Below are 24,899 nucleotides of genomic sequence, written 5' to 3'. Positions count from 1 at the left end.
AATGAATAAAATAAAATTTACACTGTAAAAACAACACACCTGAACATATATGAAAATAATAAATACAATTTTCTTCTCTACCACTGATTCTAAAAAATAAAAGAAATCCAAAAACCACTTTCACTACCATATTCTCAATCCTTAGTGACATTCAACATTTTGATCTAAAAAAAAAAGGCCAGATTTTAATTCATAAGCATATAATTTGGTAAGTAAAATGTGTGAATAATCCAAAAGATGTAGGTTACCCATTTCATTTCAATTTTTTTCTCTCCAGTAAACCTTTATCAAGTTACCAATCATTACATTAAAATGTCCTGCTTCTCCTCTAGGAATATAAGCACCGAAAAAGCAAAACAGAAGCCACAGAGGAGAAAAGAGAATCGAGCTGAACAGACCAAAAGAAAAACCTAGCTGTGGCTGAGACTCCCACTAACCACTTACCTTTCAAGTACAGGGGGTATTACCAATTCAGGTCTCATGAGTGCAAGATTCTGCAAAGCCTGGGCTGCTTCTAGACTACCGGTTTTGCTAAACATAGCCAAGAGGACAGGCTGAATAATGCATTGTACAAAGTCTGTAACATCTTGATCAGTAAGCTTGTGGCTATCAGGCACAGGAGTTAACCAAGAAGGCTTCTTGTATCTTTCACGATGCAATCTTCTAACAACACTGTTTGGCAACCGCTGAAGTAGTTTCATTAACTTGTTCTGGGGACACAGAAGCAAAAACTTCTAAGTAGGTTCTACTTTCCCGCATAGATATTCATGGTTGCTCTCTAGCTTCTTGAGAAAATATTTTTAAAATAACAGTTCTTATTATCTTTTTACAAAGAACTGCAAAGCATAACTAGATAGAATTAAAAGCTACCAATTAATTATTCCTAATAATTAATGAAAATGAGTTTCAAATTCCAGTCTAAAAAAATTTCTAGCACATAAATTTTCCATTACATGAAAGCCATTTTAACTGGACAACTTAAAAACAACAAAAACAGATGACAGGACAAAACTGAAAAGATGGTTCTATGCTTCTAAGGCATTTTTGTTACCATTTTTTTGCAAAAATGAACCATGTTGTCAACAGTTACCACATCAATATTATTTATTTAATTTATATGCTCTCCAACACAGTAATTTAATTTAAATATAAGCATTTACAAATAGCTAAAGCTATGAAGGACAGAAAATGTATTACAGGTCACATAATAGGCAATAGTCAAAGATGACCATATCTTTAAAAATTCCAAGCCCTATAATGCAAAATGAAGTTACTCACCAGCCAGCGCCCATTATTTGAAGGATGGTAAAAAGATGTGATGCTGTTAAACAAACCAGCTAAGTGTTTTTGCACTAGCTTACTTGGTCCACCCTGTCCAGATAAAAGAGTAAAAATGTCAGTAACCACATCATACTGTAAAAACAGGTCAACAGGCCTAAGCCTATATGTAAATCACTAATACAGTTTATAGTCAACTTGCTGACAAAAATCAATTCTACGTTTAAATAAGAGTCAAAAACAATTCCCTGATGAACTTCATGCAAACCAACTCAAAATATTCTACTACAAATAAGGGCAGCTTACTTGAACCAACACACAGAAAACTAAAAAAATACCTGCCAACTTAGAATAACAAACAGTGTATTTTACTGTTCTGCAGTAAATAACTTGGATACTAAAATTTATCACTAAGATTATCATCTTAAAATTACCAAGAATGCTAACATCAGGCATCAAAAACCTGATGTAAGGCTGAGGCGGGCAGGTCACTTGAGGTCAGGAGTTCGAGACCAGCCTTGCCAACATGGTGAAACCCTGTCTCTACTAAAAATACAAAAATTAGCTGGGCATGGTGGCGGGCGCCTATAGTCCCAACTACTCGGGAGGCTGTGGCAGGAGAATCACTTGAACCCGGGAGGTGGAGGTTGCAGTGAGCCAAGATCACGCCACTGCACTCCAGCCCGGGCAATAGAGCGAGACTGTCTCAAAAAAAAAAAAAAGAAAGTGTTTCCGTGTTGTCCAGGGTGGAGTGCAGTGGCACAAACACGGCTCACTGCAGCCTCAATCTCCTAGGCTCAAGCGATCCTCCCACCTTAGCCTGCTAAGGAGCTAATACCACAGGCACGTGCTATCATGCCCGTGCTTACTTTTACTTTTGTTTTTTTGTACAGGGTATCGCCATGTGGCCCAGGCTGGTCTCAAACTCCTGGCTCATGCTATCCTTCCATCTCGGCTTCCCAAAGTGCTAGGATTACAGACGTGAGCCATGGCACTCAGCCATATTTTCACACTTAACACAAAATGAAGTTGCCAATGAGAACTGTGTGAGAAAGCAGAGCAAAATTCACTCAAACAATAACTAATACTAATCACTATCCAATTCTGTAGCCCCCAAAAATCCAGTTTCAACTCACTGCATATGTAAGATAGTAAACATCCTTCAGTGTTTGCTCCTACTGATTAAGAAAAATGGGATTTTTCTGTGTAACAATAAAACGGCAAAAACAAGGGGGGCTTAAATTTGTTTTTCTTACAATGAAATTTAAGAAGTAAACTTGTAAATAAAAAAATTGTCTTTTCCATAGAAACAAGCTAATGTGTAAAACAGAATAATTCACGAAGAAATAGCTGCAGAAGCAATATATGAATGATAAACTAGAAAATTATAATAGGAAGTTGTTCTAATATTCTTATTTGAAAGATGACATTGAAATCTAAGCTTGATATGTCTTCACTTTCCTTTAATGATGTCAACAAAGTAATCCTTCACATCTCTCCCTTCACTAAGATTACTTTGTTAGTAAGCTTTATGTTCAATGCAATGTTTTATGTGAACGTTAACAGTGAGTAAGTAATGGAGTCTAAGCACATACAAATCCCGAGTTGTAATCCTACCTTGGGACAGTATTTTGGGCTACAAGTCTGGTTCCCGGACAGTAAAAATGTTAGACATTGTGAATCCCTCAAAACCCTAGATTTTTGACTCTATTTATAATGTCCATTGGTTAGGGAGATTTAGAAATGGTACCACTATATTCTGGATTTGATAAACATGAGCTTGCTACATCAGAAAATATCCAAGAATCAAGTCACCAACCAAGCCACTATTATCAACTTCTGTGATTATCCAGAATTTGTGTAAGGTTAACACAAAATAGGGGTAAACTACAGAAAACAAATATAATGTATTACAAACCATCATGGCGGTGATCCATATTACAGCATGTCCTATATCATAAGCATTTGTTAAAAATCTTGGGACTAACACTTGACTGCTTCCCACTGGGAGGTTCAAGCTTCTCAGAATTCTTGTAAATATCTTTTAAAAGAAAAAATAATTAAGGATATTTACAGGCATCAAAATAATTCTTTAACTTAGTAAGTGCTGTATATTAGTGTTACTGAAGATATTTTCATTTTATCACAGGGGTTTTTAAGTGAAATTACATAGTATTTAGTAACCTGCTTTATTCTTTAAAAATTACATATAAATATCAACAGATGAGGTGTATGACACTCTGAAGTCACAGGCACATGGACATAAAGCAGTTGTGTCCATGTATCCAAAGAACAGACAAATGTGATTATTTATGGCTAAATATAAAAAGACAAAAACATACTGTGGCTAAACATGAAACATTTTGACTCCTTTCTTGTCCCAAATGCACAAATAATTTTTCCTGAGCTCCTATTCCATGTCAAACATGCACAACAGCACCAACCTAAATGCAAGTATCTTCTAGCAGATTGCTTTCCCTTTCAAAATTTAAATGATGATTTGATTTTTCCCTAAGAATTTGTATTTTAATCAATCACTTAACAATTATATTATAATAAAATTAAATTTATATTCCAAATCTATCATTACCAATAGGTAGGGGCCCAAAGGTGGGGAGAAACGATTTCTCTTCCTCAATTAGTTTCTAATGGCCAAACAACAGAGGAAGACACTGCAAGCAAAAGCAAACAGAGCACATGCATTCAGCTGCTCCCCAGCTTTGCTCTAAAGTAAGTGCGTGCATCAGAATCACCAGGATATCCCCCACCAGCCCTACTCAAACTCCACAGGTTATTCTACTGCAGGTGAAATAGTACTGAAGATACACCTGGAACATCTAGCTTTACTTACTCTAGGAAAATATATAATGTGATCTAAAAAGTGGGCAACACTGTAGAGGAGCAACCAAATATGATACACAAAATCCACTGGAAGGTACAAATGTACGATGCTCTCGATAATATACTTAGTACTTTCCAAATTACTTTGACACTCATAGTTCATATCCTGCACAAGAAAACACATTTATGATACCTTAATATGGTCTAATTACCTTTTGAAAAGGTAATTGGACCCAGCCCTGTAAATTATTTATATATGTTTTTACTAATGGTCAAAGAAAATTTTATGTGCCGCTTGGAACTGGCATAGAAAAAACATTTCTCCTTTACGACATAAAATTGTTGTCAGCGCTATTGTATTTACGTTCAAAATGTTCTTTTTTTTTTCCCCAGACGGAGTCTAGCTCTGTCACCCAGGCTGGAGTGCAGTACTGCGATCTTGGCTCACTGCAACCTCAGCCTCCTGGGTTCAAGACATTCTCCTGCCTCAGCCACCCGAGCAGCTGGGATTATAGGCGCCTACCACCCCATGGCCTGGTTTTTTTTTTTGTAATTTTTTTCCCCCAAAATGTTAATTACCTTTGGTACATATGGATCCCAATCTATGTACCCTATATTATCTGTAGCCAATCGAGCAAAGAGATTTACTAGTTGCTGAAAGTAAACAAAAAGGACAAAGTTAATACATTTGTTGTTGTTGTTTAAGTGTCACAGTCACACCCCTCCTCCATTTGTTCTTTTCGGCAATCATTAGTGCAATCTACTTAAATAGATGGTTTATGACTTTGTTTTTTTTTAAAACCTCCAAATTTGATTCATGTTACACATTTAAAATCAGTTGCAGTTAAAATGCTTCTAAAAAGAAAAATGACAAAGCACCATCCACAATGAATATAGAAAAGGAAATTTTAATCCAACAAATATGCTGAAAATATCCACTATATGTCCAGCACCATGATAGTACAGGTACCAAAGAAAACAAAAAACAGGATCTTACATTTCATGCATTTTACAATACATGCTTATACTCCTAAATATGGATAAAACCAAAATAAATGCATACTTTTGTTAGAATACAACAAAATAATATAAAATTGAAAAGAAACTGATCATAACATGGCTAACAGCCAATCCTAAGGAACTTCAAGTTACTTACCAAATGATCTATTAATATTTATCTCCAAATTAAAAAAGTATGGGGGGGGAAAAAAGAAAAAAAAAAACTATAGGGGGAAAAAAGGGAAAATGGGATACTTACCCCCTCCCACTGTGGGAGATTTTGCACCGAAACCCAAAGGCCAATTAATTCATCAAACCAAAGTCTAAAGAAGAAAAATGTTGTTATGAATAGCAAGTGATTTTAAAGTGGTTCAATGCCAGGTATGCTTTGTCTTTTTTATAATCTATTATTCTTACCGATAACTACATAACTAGGAAAAACAATACTGAAGTTATAAACTTAATAAAACAAAGGAGTATTTCTTGTCTGAATATTCCTTTCCTGATTTATTTAAGAAATATGATCTCACAAATTAAACTTCTGCTTCATTACTAAGTACTGTCCATTCTTATTTAACAATTGTTTTCAATTTTCTATTTCCTTTTCCCTGCCCTTCTCCTTTTATCTGTTTTCCTGTTATTACCCCTTCTGACAATTCTTTCTTTCTCTTAATTTCTTAAATTAAAGCCCTCATCTTATTTGGGTGTCATCTCTTTACTTTCACTCTTATAACCGTTTTAGCCTTAACACACTTCAAGTATAATAAACTTGAAGTACAATAATGGCTGAGCTTGCAAAAAGATTTTTCTACTTGTTATTGCTTTACTAGTTTCTATATCTGTATTTCCTGCTATATTTTTAGAATTTGTCAAGATATGCATATACTTACTTAAAACCTTTATGATGAAGTTCTGGAGGAAGGGAGGTAGGAAGAAATATTTCAAAGTAAGTGATGGCCTTTTGCATGGTTACATCAAAGGGGCACATTAAAGGTCGCCATTCTTCTAGCATCTCAGTGGTGGCATCTGCTGGAAAATACCTAATAAAAAAAAGAAGGTTTTCATGTATCTGATTATTGGCTAAAAGCTCTACAACAGCAATATATATAACTGACCAAAAGGCTGGGGGAGGAGGAGAATATATGTCATAGGATGTAACACAGTCTACAAATGTGCAAACTAACACACATTTTCACGATACTAAAATAAATTCCCCAGTTGGGCGCAGTGGTTCATGCCTGTAATTCCAGAACTTTGGGAAGCCAAGGTCAATGGATCACTTGAGCCCAGGAGTTCAAGACTGGCTTGGGCAAAATGGCAAAACCCAGTCTTTACAAAAAATTAGCCAGACATGATGGCGGCGCACACCTGTAGTCCCAGCTACTCAGAAAGCTGGGGTTGGGGGATCATTAGAGCCCAGGAGATGGAGGCTGCAGTGAGCCAAGACTGCGCCACTGCACTCCAGCCTGGGCAACAGAGTGAGACTCCGTCTAAAAAAAAAAAAAAAAAAAAAAAAAAATTCCCCATCATACTTGGGATAAAGTAAATTCTCCTCTTGTCTAAGGGAATTTTTCTAAACACTATAAAGTTGATAAAACTCAGATAAAATACAAGTCACTCAAGTTACCTACAAAATTAAACAGAGTTTTTGTCTTACTTCCTTTGTGCTATGTAACAGCAATTGAAAAAAAATCTTGTCAAAAAGAATCCAGTCTAAACAGGAAAAGGATTACCAGTAGACGAGAAAGAGAACATCAGCCCAGCAATCTCTAGGCATGTTGAATAAACCATTTACCTTCCTTGGAACACAGCGTCCTCCCCTATATGAGAGGACTAGATGATCTGGTCTATAGGCTGTGATATTCCATAACTGTATGAAATGGGCAGGAGTGTACCTGGAGCAGATTTACAAAATTAAAATCCAAAGTGTGCATATACACACAAAATGAAGGTAAATAAAGAGAATACATGTATAACTGCTAAATACACCTTAACGGGCTTTTTTTTTTTTTTTTTTTAAAGACAGCAGAGTCTCACTATGTTTCCTGGGCTGGACCCAAACTCTTATACTGAAGTGATCCTCCCACCTCAGCCTCCCAAGTAGCTGGTACTACAGGAGAGCACCACTGCACCCAGCCTTAAGAGGTTTAAAATACAAACAGCATATGAAAAATTCTGATTCTTTCCAAATAAGTTGGGAAACTCTTTCAAACAGACTTACAGGCTTGGCCCACACATCGTATTATTAATCCTATTATATCTTCATATACTTGTGTTAATTAAAATCATACTGCAATCTTCTATGTGAAAAATAAAATTATATTTCTAAGAATACTTCTGTTGAGTTCACAATGCATTTATGTGTCAGGTCCTTGTGTAACAGGTTGGAATTTTAAAAAAACAAAAACAAACTATGCTCCACCTTCAAAGATCTCACATATCAAGGATCAATTCTTCTTCTTAACTTTTCTGAGCCAATTGTTAACCCTGTAATCCAAAATAAAAACTTGGGAGTTCTATGAATTACCTATGAGCAGTAACTATTGAAGTGATAATCAACTTTCCAGTGAGGAAACACAGGCCAAGAGGGTAACTGCCTCACATAAAATGACACTGTTCACTGGTGGCTAATGACTCAGGGTGAACCTTAAGTTGCTTGAGAGACAGATATCTCATATTCCGAAAATACATTTGCCCAACATTGAGTAATACAGAAGGTCAGCAATAAATATCTGATTTATTAAATATGTATTTAAGATGAGTATTACAAGCATATAATACATGGCTTTTCACCAAAAAGGATTCACTGATTCCATATCATCTAAACAGTCTTAGAATAACTTCATAACAACACGAAAAAAGTTCAAGTACATAAAATTGAGCTTTAATTAAAATTAAAGATAACCAAAAAAATTAAAATTAAATTTTATCCACACTTATTTTTAATCATATGAATATAGGATAATTGGCTGGGAGTGGTGGCTCACGCCTATAATCCCAATGCTTTGGGAGGCCAAGGTGGGAGGACTGCTTGAGGCCAGGGGTTCAAGACCAGCCTGGGCAATACAGCAAGGCCCCACTCTCTACAAAAAATATTGAAATAAAAAGAAAAGAATATGAGATATTTAAATATTCTACAGAACACAGTTGAAAAAAGTTATGAACCACCTTCTTGGCATTACTTATATTTTTTATCTGAATTACAAATAACAATACTCTAGGAAATGCTTCCAAATAAAGATGATTTTATGTAAAGTATGGTATTCTTACTTTACAATGGATGACTTTAAAATTTCTAAATTTCTAAATGAAATCTGAGAAGATCAGTTAACGAACTGGAAACGGTATGTTGTGCTCAGTGACTAACATCACAATGTCAGGAACTATTTATACTTTTCATTTCCTCTTCAAACCATACTAAAGATGTGGAAAAGCCCACAGAAACAACAAGAGGCTTTATAAATTGAGAAGCTACTTACGGTCGGCAGCTTTTCACGAGTGTTTTGAGAATATTTTCTACAGAACTGGGGGGGGAAAGCCATTTGATAATTAGATTGGTGTATTTTAAGAACATATCTAATTCAATTAATAAATATCTCTAAGATAACCTCATACATTCAGGTATTATTTGTTTATATGTAATAATTAAGCCTTCCCTTTCATACAGACAGAACTGCAAGGATTAACTACCTAAACTCCTTAATCTACTCTTTCCTTTGCCCTCATTTCGCTGTCTCTGGTATGAACTAAAGGGAAAAAAATGTTACACTGGGAAAAGAACAAATTGTTTTCAGTCTTTACAAGGAAGGCAGCAATGACCACACACCATATTTATCAACATGGTGGCTTAAAACTTCAAATAATTTTTACTAAAATACTTTTACATCAAAACACAAGCAGCAGACAGACCAAAATCTGGGTGTTTCCATCAGAAATTAGCTTTCACAACCAATCGATGAGAGTTCGATAACCCTCCAAGGCACTTTATGGCCAGCAACAATTATCAAAAAGAACAACAGCATCTCTTTGAGCAGATACTTATAAAGTTAGTCGAGTAACATTAAAAATTAAAACTTACTTTACAACATGTAGTTGCCTCAAGTGAACACAGGAGACCAACATAAAAATGTGTGTATGAATTTATAATCAACATTTCTTTTTTAATAAAAAGGCCAATGTGTACTGGTTTAAACACATGACCAGAATGGAATATTTAAATATCTACTAGATCATAGTCAAGCGGTCAAATGCAAACAAACAGTATAAACAATGGAGCACTAGATAATTTTGAGCTGGAATTTTAAAATATGTGTGTGACTACTTACAGTATGATATGTACAAGTAAAAATAAAATTCCTCAAATCTTAAAAAAATTTATACATATATATATAAAATACATATTTAAATATATATATATAGGAAAGGAGTAACTTTCAGGCAATGTCTCCACTTGACACTTTCTTATTAAGCTTTTTCAAATTCTTAAGTCCAGAAGTCTATCCAACTTCTCTGAAAGTTTAGGAACTCATCTGCAAAGAAATTCCAAGGAATAACAGAGAGCAAGCTCATCAAAAATAATCAACATATTATATAACCAAGAGAGGAAAACTATAATCTCATTACCTGGAGCAGTAGAAATCCTCTTTAATTTCAAAACTACTCAGAGAAAAATTAACTGAAGAGGCAACTAGGTTACAACTCATGAGATGACTTATAAAATAAAAAAGAAACTACATGGCCAAAGGGCCATGAATAAGCACGGTCTCTGATCATGAGAGGGAGGTTCTTCTTTTTCTTATAAAAAGGCTAAGCAATTCAAAAACACAGTTCAGAGAATATCTAAGTTTGCCCAGTAAAAAAAAACAGGGCAAACTTCTATCCAACTACATTTAAAGCTCCCTGAAGACCATGGCTATGATTTTTATTTCTGGGCATTTCCAAAGTGCTTATAAAAAGGCTATCTGCTCATATATATTTATACTTATCTGTCTATTGATTTGTAATAATAAACATTTTATATCAGAGTAACAAAAAGCACAGATCTTAGGTCTTCTTTTAGTAACAAAGTATAGAATTAACAGCTAAGGTTTAAAGAGTCATCTAGTTTTAAACTAAATTGCTCAATTTAAATGCAGATTTTTAAAAGGTAATTCTAAAATTGTAAACTGTTTATCCATGAAAATGAGCATAAGACACATAATTCTATCAGTCCTAATGTTTGTGTTCTCATTAACATTACATTTATTTTATTGGTTCTGCGCTACACAGAAAAGCTGCTGTTTTCACTTAGGACCTCTGCTATACCAACATACTTTCGCATAATGTCATAAATGATTCTAGAAAGCAAGTCATAAAAGGCTGCAAAGCTACATGTTTTCTCCAGTTCCCTTCACGCTTCAGAAGAATAGGAAGTTAATTATAACACTTGATAGAGTCACTTCACTTATTAGAGGATTAGGGTATATGGGAATGCAATTTAGTTACTCTAAATAAAGTCAATTTCAACCCCTTCTTATATATAAGGCCTGTACCATTGGATTTATGATGTTTATCCAGAAAAGGGTACAATCTCTCTAACCTGTGATATCTGTATAGTGACCTTTTGTGATTCTTGTAATCTCTCAAGATGAAGGGAACAATGTTTCTGTTTAAAAATAAAATAAAAGGTTAAGGCTAGATGCTACTAGACTACATTTCACTAATTTTTAGAGGGAGTGAATAATCACTAAATACTTTCCAACTGTTGGAAATGTATAATATTAAAGTGATAACAATTCAAAACACTTTTTTTTTTTTAAATCAAAAGGGATCTACAGAGTAACTAAGCTTTGGATGGGTTTTCTTATACCCTATTTCCTCTTTAAAAAGATACATTAGGTTGAAAAAGACATGTTAGATTGAAAAAGAAAGCCACAGTAGTGCATATAATGGTTTACAGTTTGGGCTTAGAGTCAGACAGATCTTAATTTAAGCATCAGTTCTGCTACTTCCTAGTTATATTATAGCTGTTTTCTCATCAATATGAGCAATAATACCTACCTGCCATAAAGCTGTTACAAAAATTAAATGAGATAATGTATAGAAAGCAGGTATATGGCCCAGAATTAAGGATAATAAATGTTAATTATTATTTCATACTTAGCCATAATAAATTGTATTCTCAATTTCCTTAAGAATTAAAATTTTGTGCTTACTTTGCTCTTACTGCCTCTGAGTAGCTACTAATTTATAATTTAGGAAATCACATCAAAATAGGAAATTCCTCCCCAACTGCCACCCTATTATTAAGGGTAGAAAGTGAGTTCTTCTCCCAGCTCTTAAGCTCTTGTTGCAGCTTCACCCAATGATTCTGTGTGAATTTTCCTCTCTGGACTTCGATTTCCTTATGATGCCATTAACAAAGTAAATGTCAAATATTAGCAGATAAGCCTGAGGAAAACCAATAGTCTTCGCCTCCAGTTACTGAGAGAGTGAACTCATATAAACTTGGAGATTTATGCCTCCTGCCTCCTTGGTTCTATCAGGACAATATTCACTTCTAAACCAGGGAAAAGTATAGCAAATGATATCTTCAAGATGAGAGTAAACTAGACTGCTCATAGCCAGAAGTACTTGCAGCTTCACTTGACAGTTCTTGAACTAAAATTTAACTTCAGAATAATATTTGCTTTTTCATAAATGAACTGGTTAACTGTAATGATGGACTATTCTGTATATATCTGCCTTCATCCCTTTATAATTTAATGGTAACTGTTTATACAGTATTTGTTTTTCTTAAACCTGTGCCAAACACTTCATCTAGAAGTCAGTTTTACTTGCCTTCTCTAAACCCAAACAAATCCACCGTAAATTAGTTAGACATTATCCACCTCATATCTAATCTTCAAAACCTAATATTGCTCAGTTAAACTAGTAAGTAGTCATTTTTCATAGCCACTTCACTCAAAATTAGGGCCAAGATAATTTCACCATAAAAAAAGGTATAAATAGGCCAGGCACAGTGGCTCACGCCTGTAATCCCAGCACTTTGGGAGGCCGAGGCGGGTGGATCACTTGAGGTTCAGAGTTCGAGACCAGCCTGGCCAACATGATGAAACCCCATCTCTACTAAAAATACAAAAAATTAGCTGGGTGTGATGGCGCACACCTGTAATCCCAGCTACTCAGGAGACTGAGGCAGGAGAATCGCTTGAACCCGGGAGGCGGAGGTTGCGGTGAGTCCAGATTGTGCCAGTGCACTCCAGCCTGGGCAACAAGAGCAAAAAAAACTCCGTCTCAAAAAAAAAAAAAGTATAAATAATAAGTATAGCATTTTCCTTGCTGATGCACGTTAACATTGACTTTTCATTAAAATAACTTTTAAAAAGTATACCTTTATGGTAAGTGTTAGGAAATTATAATAATCCTTACCATTCATGTAAAAACAACATGCATAATTGTTTTAAATGACAATAAGCCTGATCAACTTGAACTTAAACTAAGTATTTTTAAAAATTGCTTTTAAAAGATCAGTTTTTAAAGAAAGAACATTGTAGCACAGAAACAACTTTTGTGAGACACACTATCAAAATCATTAATAAAATCTGGTAAATTTTTTTTTTTGAGATGACAGTCTGGCTCTGTCACCCAGGCTGGAGTGCAGTGGGATGATCTTGGCTCAATGCAGCCTCTGCCTCCTGGGTTTCAGCGATTCTCCTGCCTCAGCCTCCTGGGTAGCTGGGATTACAGGCATGCGCAGTCACACCAGGCTAATTTTTGTGTTTTTAAGTGCCCGGCCAAATTTTGTTAAAATTTTAACTTTCCAAATAAAATAATATTTTTAAAATAAATAGGATGTTCTTCAAATACTACATTAAAAATAATTATAAATATCATATTAATAATCATGGTTTACAACCATAAAATCTTTTAAATTTCAACAGGTTTTAGGAGAAATTTTTCTCACCATTTGATTATCGTTTAAATTTTGTAGCTAGAGATCATCCGTGAGCTGCTGGTAGCAATTTAAACTCCTAAGTATGGCCACATGTGCCAAGAAACCCCAAACAGAGGTCTGGAAAATGTCATTTCCATGTGGTGAGTGTGGGGAACTGAGGACAAAGGATTTAACTGTATCTTAAAGAGCACCAATTCAAATAGCTCTTTAATAAATCAATAGAGAAACAAATGCCATAAACAAATACCAGAAAAAGAAAATATCAAATTGGTTCTCCAGAGGCAGATTAATATGAAAAAAATGAAAATATAATACTATATCATACCCTTAGAATAATACATTTAAAAGAGAATAGATACTTTTAAAAATAAATTTTAAAAAGTAGTAAACAAGTTATGTAGGCCCAAGCTACTCATGATGCAAATATGAAAACCTTTACTACCACCCACAAAAACCAAATTAGTGGTAATACTAAATAAACAAATTTATACACATAGCAATTGAAATATGAATTGTTTGTGCCCATTTGTAAAAGCATATCTATGCATAATTCTCCCGCATTTTGTTAGTAGCAACACCATTAGTGTATTGCCTATACTATAACTTGCAATATGCTACTCAAAGTAATGTATGGGACACTGTTTTATAAAATAAAACCATGTCCGTAAGATTCAAAAGCTTCATTTATAAAGTAAATAATAATTCTTATATCGCTAACAATTAGTTCACACTCAGCTCCTTTCCAATTTTACTTCTTCTATTGAATAAAAAACACTACCAATTGTTTCTCCAGTAGAAAGTAGACTGAGATGAGGATAGAGAGACTAAAAAGGGTCTTTTGCCCTAGAGGCAAAAAGACAGACAGAAAGCTAGAAGGAGGAAGGAAGAGAAGAAAAGAGGGAAACAAGGACAGGAAAGGGGATGGAGAGAGGATGGGAAAGGTAAAGAGGAAGGGAAGAGAGGAAACTTGATAATCTTTGCTTCAAACAATAGACTAGCTTTTAAAATCATGTTGAAATACATGCCACTCTAAGCAGTGATTTCAATAAGGACAAAAACACAAGGCACATGAGTTTAAAATTTGAAAGACAGTTAAATTAAGCAATCTTTCACTTTTGATTATAAAAATAGCATTCTAAAAATAGTATGAACACATGTAGTCAGCTGACAAAACTGTTTCAAAATGTGGCAGAATATATCTAAGATGAAAAAACTCAAAATTGTCACAGTGTAGGTAATGAGTATAGGTAGGTTATATGATTTATAAATTTTATTTTAGAATAATTACAACCACAAAATGAAATGCTGAGTTTGTTAAGAGTTGAGAGTCAGTGCTGTGTTTGAGTCACAACATCTCTTCAAAAGATCAAGAACAGCCATGGTAAAACTTTTAAGGACAAGGATGATGTGACACTTTAGGAAGAGACATGGTAAACATAATCAATAAGCACTGACTGACCAATACTAATAGAAAATTTCCAGACAAACAGCTCTTATAACTGAAGAGGAAAGCCATAGATATTTATTAATGACCACACAGGACTTTAAAAGCAGCGTGTGCCTTTGCAAAGGTAGACCCTTAAGGCAGGAAAGTAGGATGCTTGGTTATGAAGCAGCAAGTAAGAAGGCATATTGAAGAACAGGGTATCACTGAAGAAACTGCCTTACCTCCTCCTTTCATTTACAAAATACTTTCAGAAGCAGCCAAAATTATCAGCAAGAAAAATCTCAGAAGGATAACTGATCTGAACACAGTTCAAAGGTCCCTGAGATCTATGAAATGGTGAAGCATGTCTATGGCCATACCACCCTGAATATGCCCAATCTCATCTGAAATGGTGAAGCCAGTAAGAAATTCCCTGACCTCTTATTTAAAGAAGACTCAGTCAAACCAGCATAGGTCATGGTCCCTGTGGCAAAAATAACACCCAAAAGGAATATTTACAAACAAAGCTTTTGTATTCAATTTTGAGTTTTCTTAACAAATACTGGGGCCGGGTGTAGTGGCTCATGCCTGTAATCCCAGCACTTTGAGAGGCCAAGGCGGGAGGATCACTTGAGCCCAGGAATTCAAGACCAGGTTGGGCAACAAAGTGAGACCCTGTCTCTAGAAATAAAAAATTTTAAAAATTAGCCGGGCATGGTGGCACATGCCTGTGGTCCCAGCTTCTCAGGAGGCTGAGGCGGGAAGACTGCTTGAGCCCAGGAGGTCAAGACTGTGGTGATGCAAGATCTTGCCACTGCACTCCAGCCTAGGCAACAGAGCAACCCTGAAAAAGGAAGGAAGGAAGGAAGGAATGGAGAGAGGAAGGGAGGGAGGGAGGGAGAAAAACCTAACAAATATTGGTAAAAGCATATTTGCACAATGCACTATTCTATTTCATGATAAAATTTGCTATTTTTATGGTTGAGATATTTCCTTGTTTTAACACATGAAACTTTCATGAAATAAATGACTTCTAACCACCTTACTTGTCCAAAACTGTCCAAAAACCAATTAGGACCTAAGCTGAAGATCATGTTTTACCTCTTCCACTTACACCATTTCACATTTGCCATCTGCACTCATTTTCAAAAAATTCTATGGTAAGGGACAAAGACTGTTGACCTAAGTAAAGGCTGAGGGTTAATCATAGATTAAATGAATTTAACAAGACATAATGAAATAATGTAGACATGCCTAAGACTGAGAGAGAAAACCACAGAAGTCTTTAAAGACTTAATTTATAAAAAAGAAAAAGGAAATTAATACAGGCATAGAGAATGGTGCTCTTCAAGAAATGAGTATATAGGCTGGGTGTGGTGGCTCACACCTGTAACCCCAGCACTTTGGGAGGCTGAGGCAGGGGGATCATGAGGTCAAGAGATAGAGACCATCTTGGCTAACATGGTGAAACACCGTCTCTACTAAAAACACAAAAAAATTAGCCAGGCGTGGTGGTGGGCACCTGTAGTCCCAGCTACTTGGGAGGCTGAGGCAGGAGAATGGCGCGAACCTGGGAGGCGGAGCTTGCAGTGAGCCGAGATCATGCCACTGCACTCCAGCCTGGGCAACAGAGCGAGACTCCATAAGCATATGACAAATGACTCTAGACAATGAGAGCAAACAGCTAGCTATTAAAAACTGAAGAGGCGGCTGGGTGCGGTGGCTCACGCCTGTAATCCCAGCACTTTGGGAGGCCAAGGTGGGCAGATCACGAGGTCAGGAGATCGAGACCATCCTGGCTAACATGGTGAAACCCCATCTCTACTAAAAACAAAAAATTAGCCGGGCGTGGTGGCAGGCGCCTGTAGTCCCAGCTACTTGGGTGGCTGAGGCAGGAGAATGGCATGAACCCAGGAGGTGGAGCTTGCAGTGAGCTATCGCACCACTGCACTCCACCCTGGGCGACAGAGGGAGACTCCATCTCAAAACAAAACAAACAAACAAAAACACTGAAGAGGCCGGGCGTGGTGGCTCATGCCTATAATCCCAGGACTTTGGGAGGCCAAGGCAGGCAGATCACCTAAGGTCAGGAGTTCGAGACCAGCCTGGCCAACATGGCGACTAAACCCCATCTCTACTAAAAATACAAACATTAGCTGGGTGTGGTGGTGCATGCCTGTAATCCCAGCTGCTCGGGAGGCTGAGGCACAAGAATCACTTGAACCCGGGAAGTGGAGGTTGCAGTGAGCTGAGATCGCACCACTGCACTCCAGCCTGAGCGACAGAGTGAAACACCGTCTCAGAAAAAAAAAAAAAAGAATGATAAGCCAAACATGCTAAAACTGAGAAAATTTAAAGCTAGACCACAACTGGACAGAAATGATACCTGTCAGTCTAGTATGAAATCACTATTAACCAAAAAAGGGCAGATGATATTTTATTATATAAACTCAGAATAAAATATAAAACCAAAAATTAGGTCTCAAAGAGGCAGGATGTAGGTGCAAGAAGTCAATGATCTGCAAGAGAGATGCAGCCTCAGATACAGTTTATAGAGGGCAATGAATTGTTTCAGGAGTCAAATTACACAGAAATAGGCACATTAAAATATCTGCTTGTTTCTTTCAAACAACCCAATATTTTTCAATCATGATCACCCCCCTAAAAAACCCCAAGTACTCCCAAATAAGTGCTTTAAATGGAAACACTTACTTAGGAAACCAATTTAATCCTAGGTGCTCTGTCTTGGAATACAATATTCTTTCTACCATGTCATAAAGTGGTCTCCAGGGTAACTCCAAATCATCTCTTGAAAGAAGTTCCTTTTTCCTAAAAAGTAAAATAAAATAAATACCTATGTACACATATGTGCACAGATGTGTGTATACCACAAATACTACACAGGGACAGTTAAACATTGCTGCTCATCACAGTGGGTTTTGCTTTTCCCCACCCACGGCCACTCACTAGCAGAACATAGTATTAAGAAGAATAATGCACCCGATTCTTGCTGCTGCTCAAACCTCAAAGAGCACCAGATAAAAGAGGGCATTTAAATGTGTGTCACCATTATTGTAGATGAATTTCATGTTTTCCCACACTATGGAATATTTAATGTTTCCAGCATTGAGTTGGATGCTTCAGGGTAAGCAAAAGAATCTATGATCTTTGTCTTGTCTTCTCAAGGGACTTAACCTATAAAAGGGGAAGTTTAATGGGTGCTAGAGAAGAGACCATGTCATGGAAGAGATGGAATTTTAACTAAAAGGTTAATTAACACATTTGATGAAAATTAAGATAATTTTTTTGCAATCATTTTCCAAATTGGCAATTTGAAACTCGGTCTTCTTACCAAAAGCACTTAGTCCTCATTCCCTAAAACCCTGAAGAAACAAACAAACCTTAACAGAAACCTCTGGAAATAGACTTACTTTAACAAGTTGATCAAAAGGCGGGCAAATCCCTGCATCATGCTGATTTCCAGTTTTGGAATTGATACCAGCTCATACAATAACTTAATAAAAAGAACATGATCTTCTTTGCTAAATTTTCTCCCATAAAGTCGAATATATCTGCAAGAGAAAAATAGATATACCCTTTAAAAATAGGTATGACGTTCAATGCCCTATTATGGATAATGCCCATGTTCAATGCAGCATTATCCATAGAAGCCAAGACGTAGATGCAACCTGAATGGCCACAGAAGGAAGAATGGATAAGGAAAATGTGGCATATACAACACAATGGATTACTGTCTTTTTTTTTTTAACATTTCATGGAAAACTTTTTATTGGTTTTCTGGATAGAAAACAGGAATTTATTTGCCAGGAAGAATGATCCCATCATACTTCAGCTAGAACCAGTGGATGAGGATAATTCAGTCTTAAAAAAGAAGGAAATCCAGTCATAAGCTACAGCATGTATGAACCTTAAGTGAAATAAGCCAGTCACAAAAGACAAATACTGTGTAGGTATCTAAAGTAATCAAATTCATAGAAACAGAAAGTAGAATACTTGCTGCCAGGGGTTGGGAGGAGCGGGAAATGGAGAGCTGTTATTCAATGGGTATAGTTTCAGTCAAGTAAAATAAAAAAAGTTGTACAACAATGTATATATGGTTAACAATACTGTATTGTACAGTTAAAACTTAAGATAAACTTGATATTTATTTTTAATGACAAGTTTTTAAAACAGGTGTGGTAACAATTTCAAATGTCTTTGATGGTTAAGTATTTTATATCTATTCTCACTATTATGCAGTAAAGAATTGTTCTATACTTCAATCAAGAGATTACCAGGCCAGGCAAAGTAGCTCATGCCTGTTATCCCAGCACTTTGAGAGGCTAAAGCAGGAGGATCGCTTGAACCCAGGAGTTCAAGACCAGCCTGGGCAACATGGCAAAACCCAATCTCTACGACAAATACAAAATATTAGCCAGGCATGATGGCGTGCGCCTGTGGTCCCAGCTACTCGGGTCGGGGGCTGAGGTGGGAGGATCACTGGAGCCCAGGAAGTCAAGGGGGCAGTGAGCTGTGATGGCGCCACTATGCTCCATCTAGCCTAGGCGACAGAGTGAGACCTTGTCTTCAAAAAAAAAAAGAAAGAGATTGCCAAATAAGTATCTTATGGTAACTGAGTTATCATCAACATCTAATGACCAATTAAAACACTGCTCTCGTATTGTAAACAAATTACATAACTTGTACTATTTGTTTCTAACAGTTAACATAATTATAATACAATTAGGTTACTACCAAAAATAATTTAATATTTTTTCCAAAATTACATTTTTAATTTCTAACTATAAACAATGTAATCAAAAGCATTAACTTTAAGCAAATTTAAGAAAAAGGTGTCCCAATGGCCAGGCGCAGTGGCTCACGCCTATAGTCCCAGCACTTTGGGAGGCCGACGTGGGCGGATCACCTGAGGTCAGGAGTCTGAGACCAGCCTGACCAACATGGAGAAACCTCGTCTCTACTAAAAATACAAAATTAGCCGGGCGTGGTGGCACATGCCTGTAATCCCAGCTATTAGGGAGGCTGAGGCAGGAGAATCGCTTGAACCTGGGAGGCAGAGGTTGCGGTGAGCCAAGATCACACCATTGCACTCCAGCCTGGGCAACAAGAAAAAAAAAAAAAAAAAGAAAAAGAAAAAGAAAAAGAAAAGAAAAAGGTGTCCCAAAACCCAAGAACAACAAATCAGAGTATATTTAAGAATTCAGAAGTAACTGATCCAAATAAATTACTGTATACTTAAAATCATAAAACTCTTGGAGGAGGGTCATTTTATTAAATACGTAAGTCAACGGGGAAAAGAGCATTAGTATTCCTCGTAAGATCTTTAACACTCCCCTAGTACCTGAGATCAAATTAAACTTACATTGAACTTCTTTTTTTTTTTTTGCCCCCCAAGACAGAGTCTTGCTCTGTCACCCAGGCTGGAGTACAGGGGCCCGATCTCGGCTCACTGCAACCTCTGCCTCCTGGATTCAAGCAATTCTCCTGCCTCAGCCTCCCCAGTAGCTGGGATTACAGGCACCCAACACCATGCCCGGCTAATTTTTGTATTTTTAGTATAGATGGGGTTTCACCATGTTGGCCAGGCTGGTCTCAAACTCCTGACCTTGTGATCCCCCCTGCCTTGGCCTCCCAAAGTGCTGGGATTACAGGCGTGAGCCACTGCGCCCAGCACTTACATTTAATTTCTAAAGTTAGGGCATCTAACTGCTTTTTTTATCTTCCAGAAATTCTTCAAAATTCTTGATTCACTAAATCATTTTTATTTTCTCAAGCTGGTCTGAATTTATTCAGCTCTTTTCTGTCGTTTCAAGGTATAATCCCATGATGTCACATTAGTACTATGAGACCAGCAAATATAGAGAGAGGAGCAATGAGACCTGAGATCTTGTTTTGGCTCTGCCAGTACAGGTTGAATACCTTTAATCCGAAAATCCAAAACCCTCCAAAATCCAAAACTTTTTGAGCCAACAACGTGACACTCAAAGGAAATGCTCATGGAGTTTTCCAATTTCTAATTTTTGGATTTGAGATGCTCAATAGGTAAGAACATAATGCAGATATTACAAAACCTCAAAAAATCCAAAATCCTAAACATTTCTGGTCCCAGAATTTCAAATAAGGGATACTCAACATTATTATTATGAAAGTTTCTTAAACACCCTAAAATGGTAATGCACATAGATTAGTGAAGACAAAAGATCCTACACCCAAAGATATTATTATTTTGGGCTGTTCAAAAAGCATAATGATACAGCCTTCTGATGCCTCCCTCAATTTCACTCTAAATTTAGGAGCAAAAGCTAGAATCATTAAAATGTTATTTTAAATGAAAACAAACATCTCCCTAAAAACTGGAACACATTTTTAAGATAAAGACAGAAGACATCAAAGAAAAATTCCCTGCTTTCAGTGGCTGCTTCAGGCCTTGTCAAGATTCCAGATGCCAGCCAGGCATGGTGGCTCACGCCTGTAATCCCAGCACTTCGGGAGGCCGAGGTGGGCAGATCACGTGAGGTTAGGAGTTCGAGACCAGCCTGGCCAATATGGTAAAACTTTGTCTCTACTACACGCCTGTAATCCCAAGATCGCGCCACTGCACTCCAGCCTGGGCGACAGAGAGGGACTCCGTCTGAAAAAAAAAAAAAAATTAGCTGGGCATGGTGGCATGCACCTGTAATCCCAGCTACTCAGGAGGCTGAGGTGGGAGAACTGCTTAAACCCAGGAGGCGGAGATTGCAGTGAGCTGAGATAGCGTCACTGCACTCCAGGCTGGGCCACAGAGTGAGACTCCATCTCAAAAAAAACTTATCATAAACTAAGCCACAAAAAAAACCCTCACTTAATTTTAACACACAGACATCATTCTGGCCAAACAATCTGATTACGATACAATGTAAATCAGAAAATACTAATGGGATTATAACCAAGAGAAACCAAATCCATTTGAAAACACACACGAGTCTTAATTCAACAGTCAATATCAGACTTTAAGGCATTCCTCCCCCAAGAGGCACTTCCTTTAAAGTCAGATTCAGGACAATAATGACTATTCTTACCATTATGATTCAGCATTATTCTGAATCTAGATCAAAAGAATAGGTAACAAAAATTAGGGTAATTACTTCAGGAAAGGTGGAACTCAAAGTATGGTGTGAATGCTATGATTACACCTAAAACATCTGAAACAACTTTAAAAAAAAAACACTTTTAGACTAAACTTTAAAATCTACTGAATACATATTTAAAAAAAAAAAGTCAGGACACTTCCTGTATAGCATCCAGATAAAAAGTAACAGTGTTGAGGGAAGATTGTTCCATTCAAATTACCAACAAAAAGATTAATAGAAAATTTCTCAAAGAGAAATATGCACGAATTACATGTTAAAACTTTACTAAAATGTAATATATTTAAAGAAATGGTGAGAAATAAGGACTTTTTAAAATGCCACTTAAGAGCTGGGCGTGGTGGCTCACACCTATAATCCTAGCACTTTGGGAGGCCAGAGCAGGTGGATTGCTTGAGTCCAGGAGTTTGAAGCCAGCCTGGGCAACATGGCAAAACCCTATCTCGACTAAAAATACAAAAATTATTTTGTATTTTTTACTGACTATTGTATTTTTTTATTTATTAATTATTTTGTATGTACAGGTGGTGTGCACCTATAGTCCCAGCTATTTGGGAGGCTGAGGCAGGAGAATTGCTGGAACCCAGGAGGCAGAGGTTACAGTGAGCTGAGACCATGCCACTGCACTACAGCCTAGGTGACAGAGCGAGACTCTGTCTCAAAAAGAAGAGGGGGAAAAAAAGCTGCTTAATCCCTGACAGCTAGGGCTAAATAACAAATATTTTACAGCAAGGAAAACTACCATGACCCATGAGATCTCTGAACAACCCCCTGAATTAATTTCAGGCAGTAACTTCAACTCCTGCCCACCCAAAATAAACACTTCACCATAGCTATATCAGTTCCAGTCTTTTCCTTCTCTTTCCAAGGTTTCACCATATAGAAACAACAAAAAAGAGAGGTAAAAGTAGCAGAGAAAACTAAGGGATCAGGAACAAATTACTGTGATTTTATTCCAAGACTAAGTCCTTCATCATTACATATAATATTAAAAATGTAGATAAAGTTTCTCACTGCCAGAAACACTGAGTGAACAAATAAGAGGAAAGGTTTTTTCATAAACTCACCTCCCCTATTTTCAATTACCTGTATATTCAAAAAGCATTTATAGAGCAAACAACACACACAAGACAATAATGACTCAAATAGTTCCTTTCGGCCAAGAACTCACAATCAAATAACACAGTCGGATATGAGACTCCAAGTACCTGGAAGACGAAACATGTAAAAGTGAAATAAAATAAAGCATTAACTGACTTTTGTGGATTGATTTTTTTAGCCCAATTGTCATCATATATTAAGTGGTCATTGACTTTGAAAGTTTAGAAAGCTGTCATCACTTAAGTTATACTCTGAAGAGGCAACCTGAGGTCAAAATAACCTGACCATCTGCAGAATTAAGAGTCATAAGAGGCCAGGCATGGTGGCTCACGCCTGTAATCCCAGCACTTTGGGAGGCTGAGGCAGGCGGATCACTTGAAGTCAAGAGATCAAGACCAGCCTGGCCAACATGGCGAAACCCGTCTCTACCAAAAATACAAAAATCAGCCGGGCATGGTGGCGGGCACCTGTAATCCTAGCTTCTTGGGAGGCTGAGGTGGGAGGATCACTTGAACTTGGGAGGTGGAGGTTGCAGTGAGCCAACATCAGGCCACTGTACTCCAGCCTGGGCAACAGAACGAGACTCCATCTCAAAAAAAAAAAAAAAAAAAAAAAAAAAAAAAGGCACAGAAGACAGCTCTAGCTAGAGGAGAAGATCAAGAATGCATATTTCTGTGGCAAGGAGAAATAACTAACAGAATAAAATGTCGTATGTTTCTATTCCAGTTTGCTTTGCAACTATCAACATAATCAACTCCAGATACAACATTTATTGATTTCAACCAGTAGCCAAGTAAGCAGGAACAGCATGGTTCTACAAGTTTGTTAAGAACTCAAACTGCTCTGTCAGTCCCTTGGGGAAGTCATTTAATCTCTGTAAAATCTGGCTTTCTTCACAAGGCTATGGTGACAGACTGATAAATGTACATGAAAGATGCTATAACTTAACTGTTCTTCAGTGGGGCTCTGGGTACCAGTTGCTTTTGATTTTTTTTTATGTTCCCCATATGTATCACCTGGTTTGAAAACCACTGGACTGGCCAGGCGCGGTGGCTCATACCCGTAATTCCAGCACTCTGGGAGGCCAAGGCGGGGGGATCACCTGAGGTCAGGAGTTCGGGACCAGCCTGACCAACATGGAGAAACCCGGTCTCTACTAAAAGTACAAAACTAGCAGGGCATGGTGGCACATGCCTGTAATCCCAGCTACCCAGGAGGCTGAGGCAGGAGAATCGCTTGAACCTGGGAGGCAGAGGTTGCAGTGAGGCGAGATGGTACAATTGCACTCCAGCCTGAGTGACAGAGCAAGACTCTGTCCCAAAAAAAGAGAGAGAAGAAATGTTAAGTGTAAACCAAATATAGAAGTAGTCAACCTCAAGGTTCCAAATGGGAATATTTATAGTATGTGCTGCTTTTAACATTCCAATAAAGGTCTCAATGAACGTAGGGGTTTTCTGTTGCTGTTGTTCTTTGCTTACCGTTTTTACTACCATGCTCTCAGTTTGGTGTTCATAGAGAATGAGATTTTGATCTAATTTTCTACAAAGGTTAGACAGAAACGTAGATTAGGATTTTTGTATTTGAAAAGGGGGGAAGAGGCACTAGGTGCAGTGGCTTATGCCTGTAATCCCAGCACTTTGGGAGGGCAAGGCGGGAAGATTATTTGACCCAGGAGTTTGCGACCAGCCGTGGCAACATAGTGAGACCTTGTCTCTACAAAAATAAAAATAAAATAATAAAAACCTAGCTAGGTGTGCTGGTACATGCCCGTGGTCCCAGCTACTCCAGAGGCTGAGATGAGAAGATTGCTTCAGCCCGGGAGGTTGAGTTTGCAGTGAGCTGTGACAGCGCCATTGCACTCCAACCTGGGCGACAGAGCAAGAAGACTCTGTCTAAAATATAAGGGGGGCAAAGGGGATGTTTGAAATGCTCGTTCCCCATTGCTGTAAAGAAACACCACGTGAACATAAATTTAATTTCTTCAGCAAGGCCATTTTTATACTTTCTGCAGAAAGGGTACACTCGCCAGCAGTTTTGCCAGGAGAGTACACCAAACAAAGGAGACAGGGTCATTTATAATCTGACGCATCCACCCTACTGTTGTGTCCAGTTTCCACTGGCTAGAAAGGGACCTCACATTTTGTATTTGTCCCGATTGGCTAGCAACTTA

The 24,899-nt window shown here is 37.3% G+C and overlaps 1 protein-coding gene across 3 annotated transcripts in view; it reads right to left on the bottom strand.

Annotated features, from left to right (window-relative positions):
* The window catches only part of PSME4 (proteasome activator subunit 4), a 100,866-nt gene that overhangs the window by 66,777 nt on the left and 9,190 nt on the right, over window positions 1-24,899 (bottom strand). For 2 of the 3 annotated variants that reach the window (XM_054476176.2, XM_054476177.2), the window contains 9 exons: window positions 17,912-18,052; window positions 17,193-17,309; window positions 8,598-8,642; window positions 6,009-6,158; window positions 5,378-5,441; window positions 4,699-4,773; window positions 3,197-3,319; window positions 1,279-1,371; window positions 445-710 (listed from right to left, as the gene is read on the bottom strand). In XM_054476176.2, coding sequence (XP_054332151.1) covers window positions 445-710; window positions 1,279-1,371; window positions 3,197-3,319; window positions 4,699-4,773; window positions 5,378-5,441; window positions 6,009-6,158; window positions 8,598-8,642; window positions 17,193-17,309; window positions 17,912-18,052 — 1,074 coding nt within the window. The remainder of the gene's footprint in view (window positions 1-444; window positions 711-1,278; window positions 1,372-3,196; window positions 3,320-4,698; window positions 4,774-5,377; window positions 5,442-6,008; window positions 6,159-8,597; window positions 8,643-17,192; window positions 17,310-17,911; window positions 18,053-24,899) is intronic. The other variant, XM_063649380.1, reaches the window with a different exon arrangement.

The sequence above is a fragment of the Pongo pygmaeus genome, chromosome 12 (genome assembly GCF_028885625.2).
Source record: "Pongo pygmaeus isolate AG05252 chromosome 12, NHGRI_mPonPyg2-v2.0_pri, whole genome shotgun sequence".
Taxonomy (NCBI): domain Eukaryota; kingdom Metazoa; phylum Chordata; class Mammalia; order Primates; family Hominidae; genus Pongo; species Pongo pygmaeus.
The sequence above is the reverse complement of the archived record's forward strand: the minus strand, read 5'-3'. Positions and strand labels throughout refer to the sequence as shown.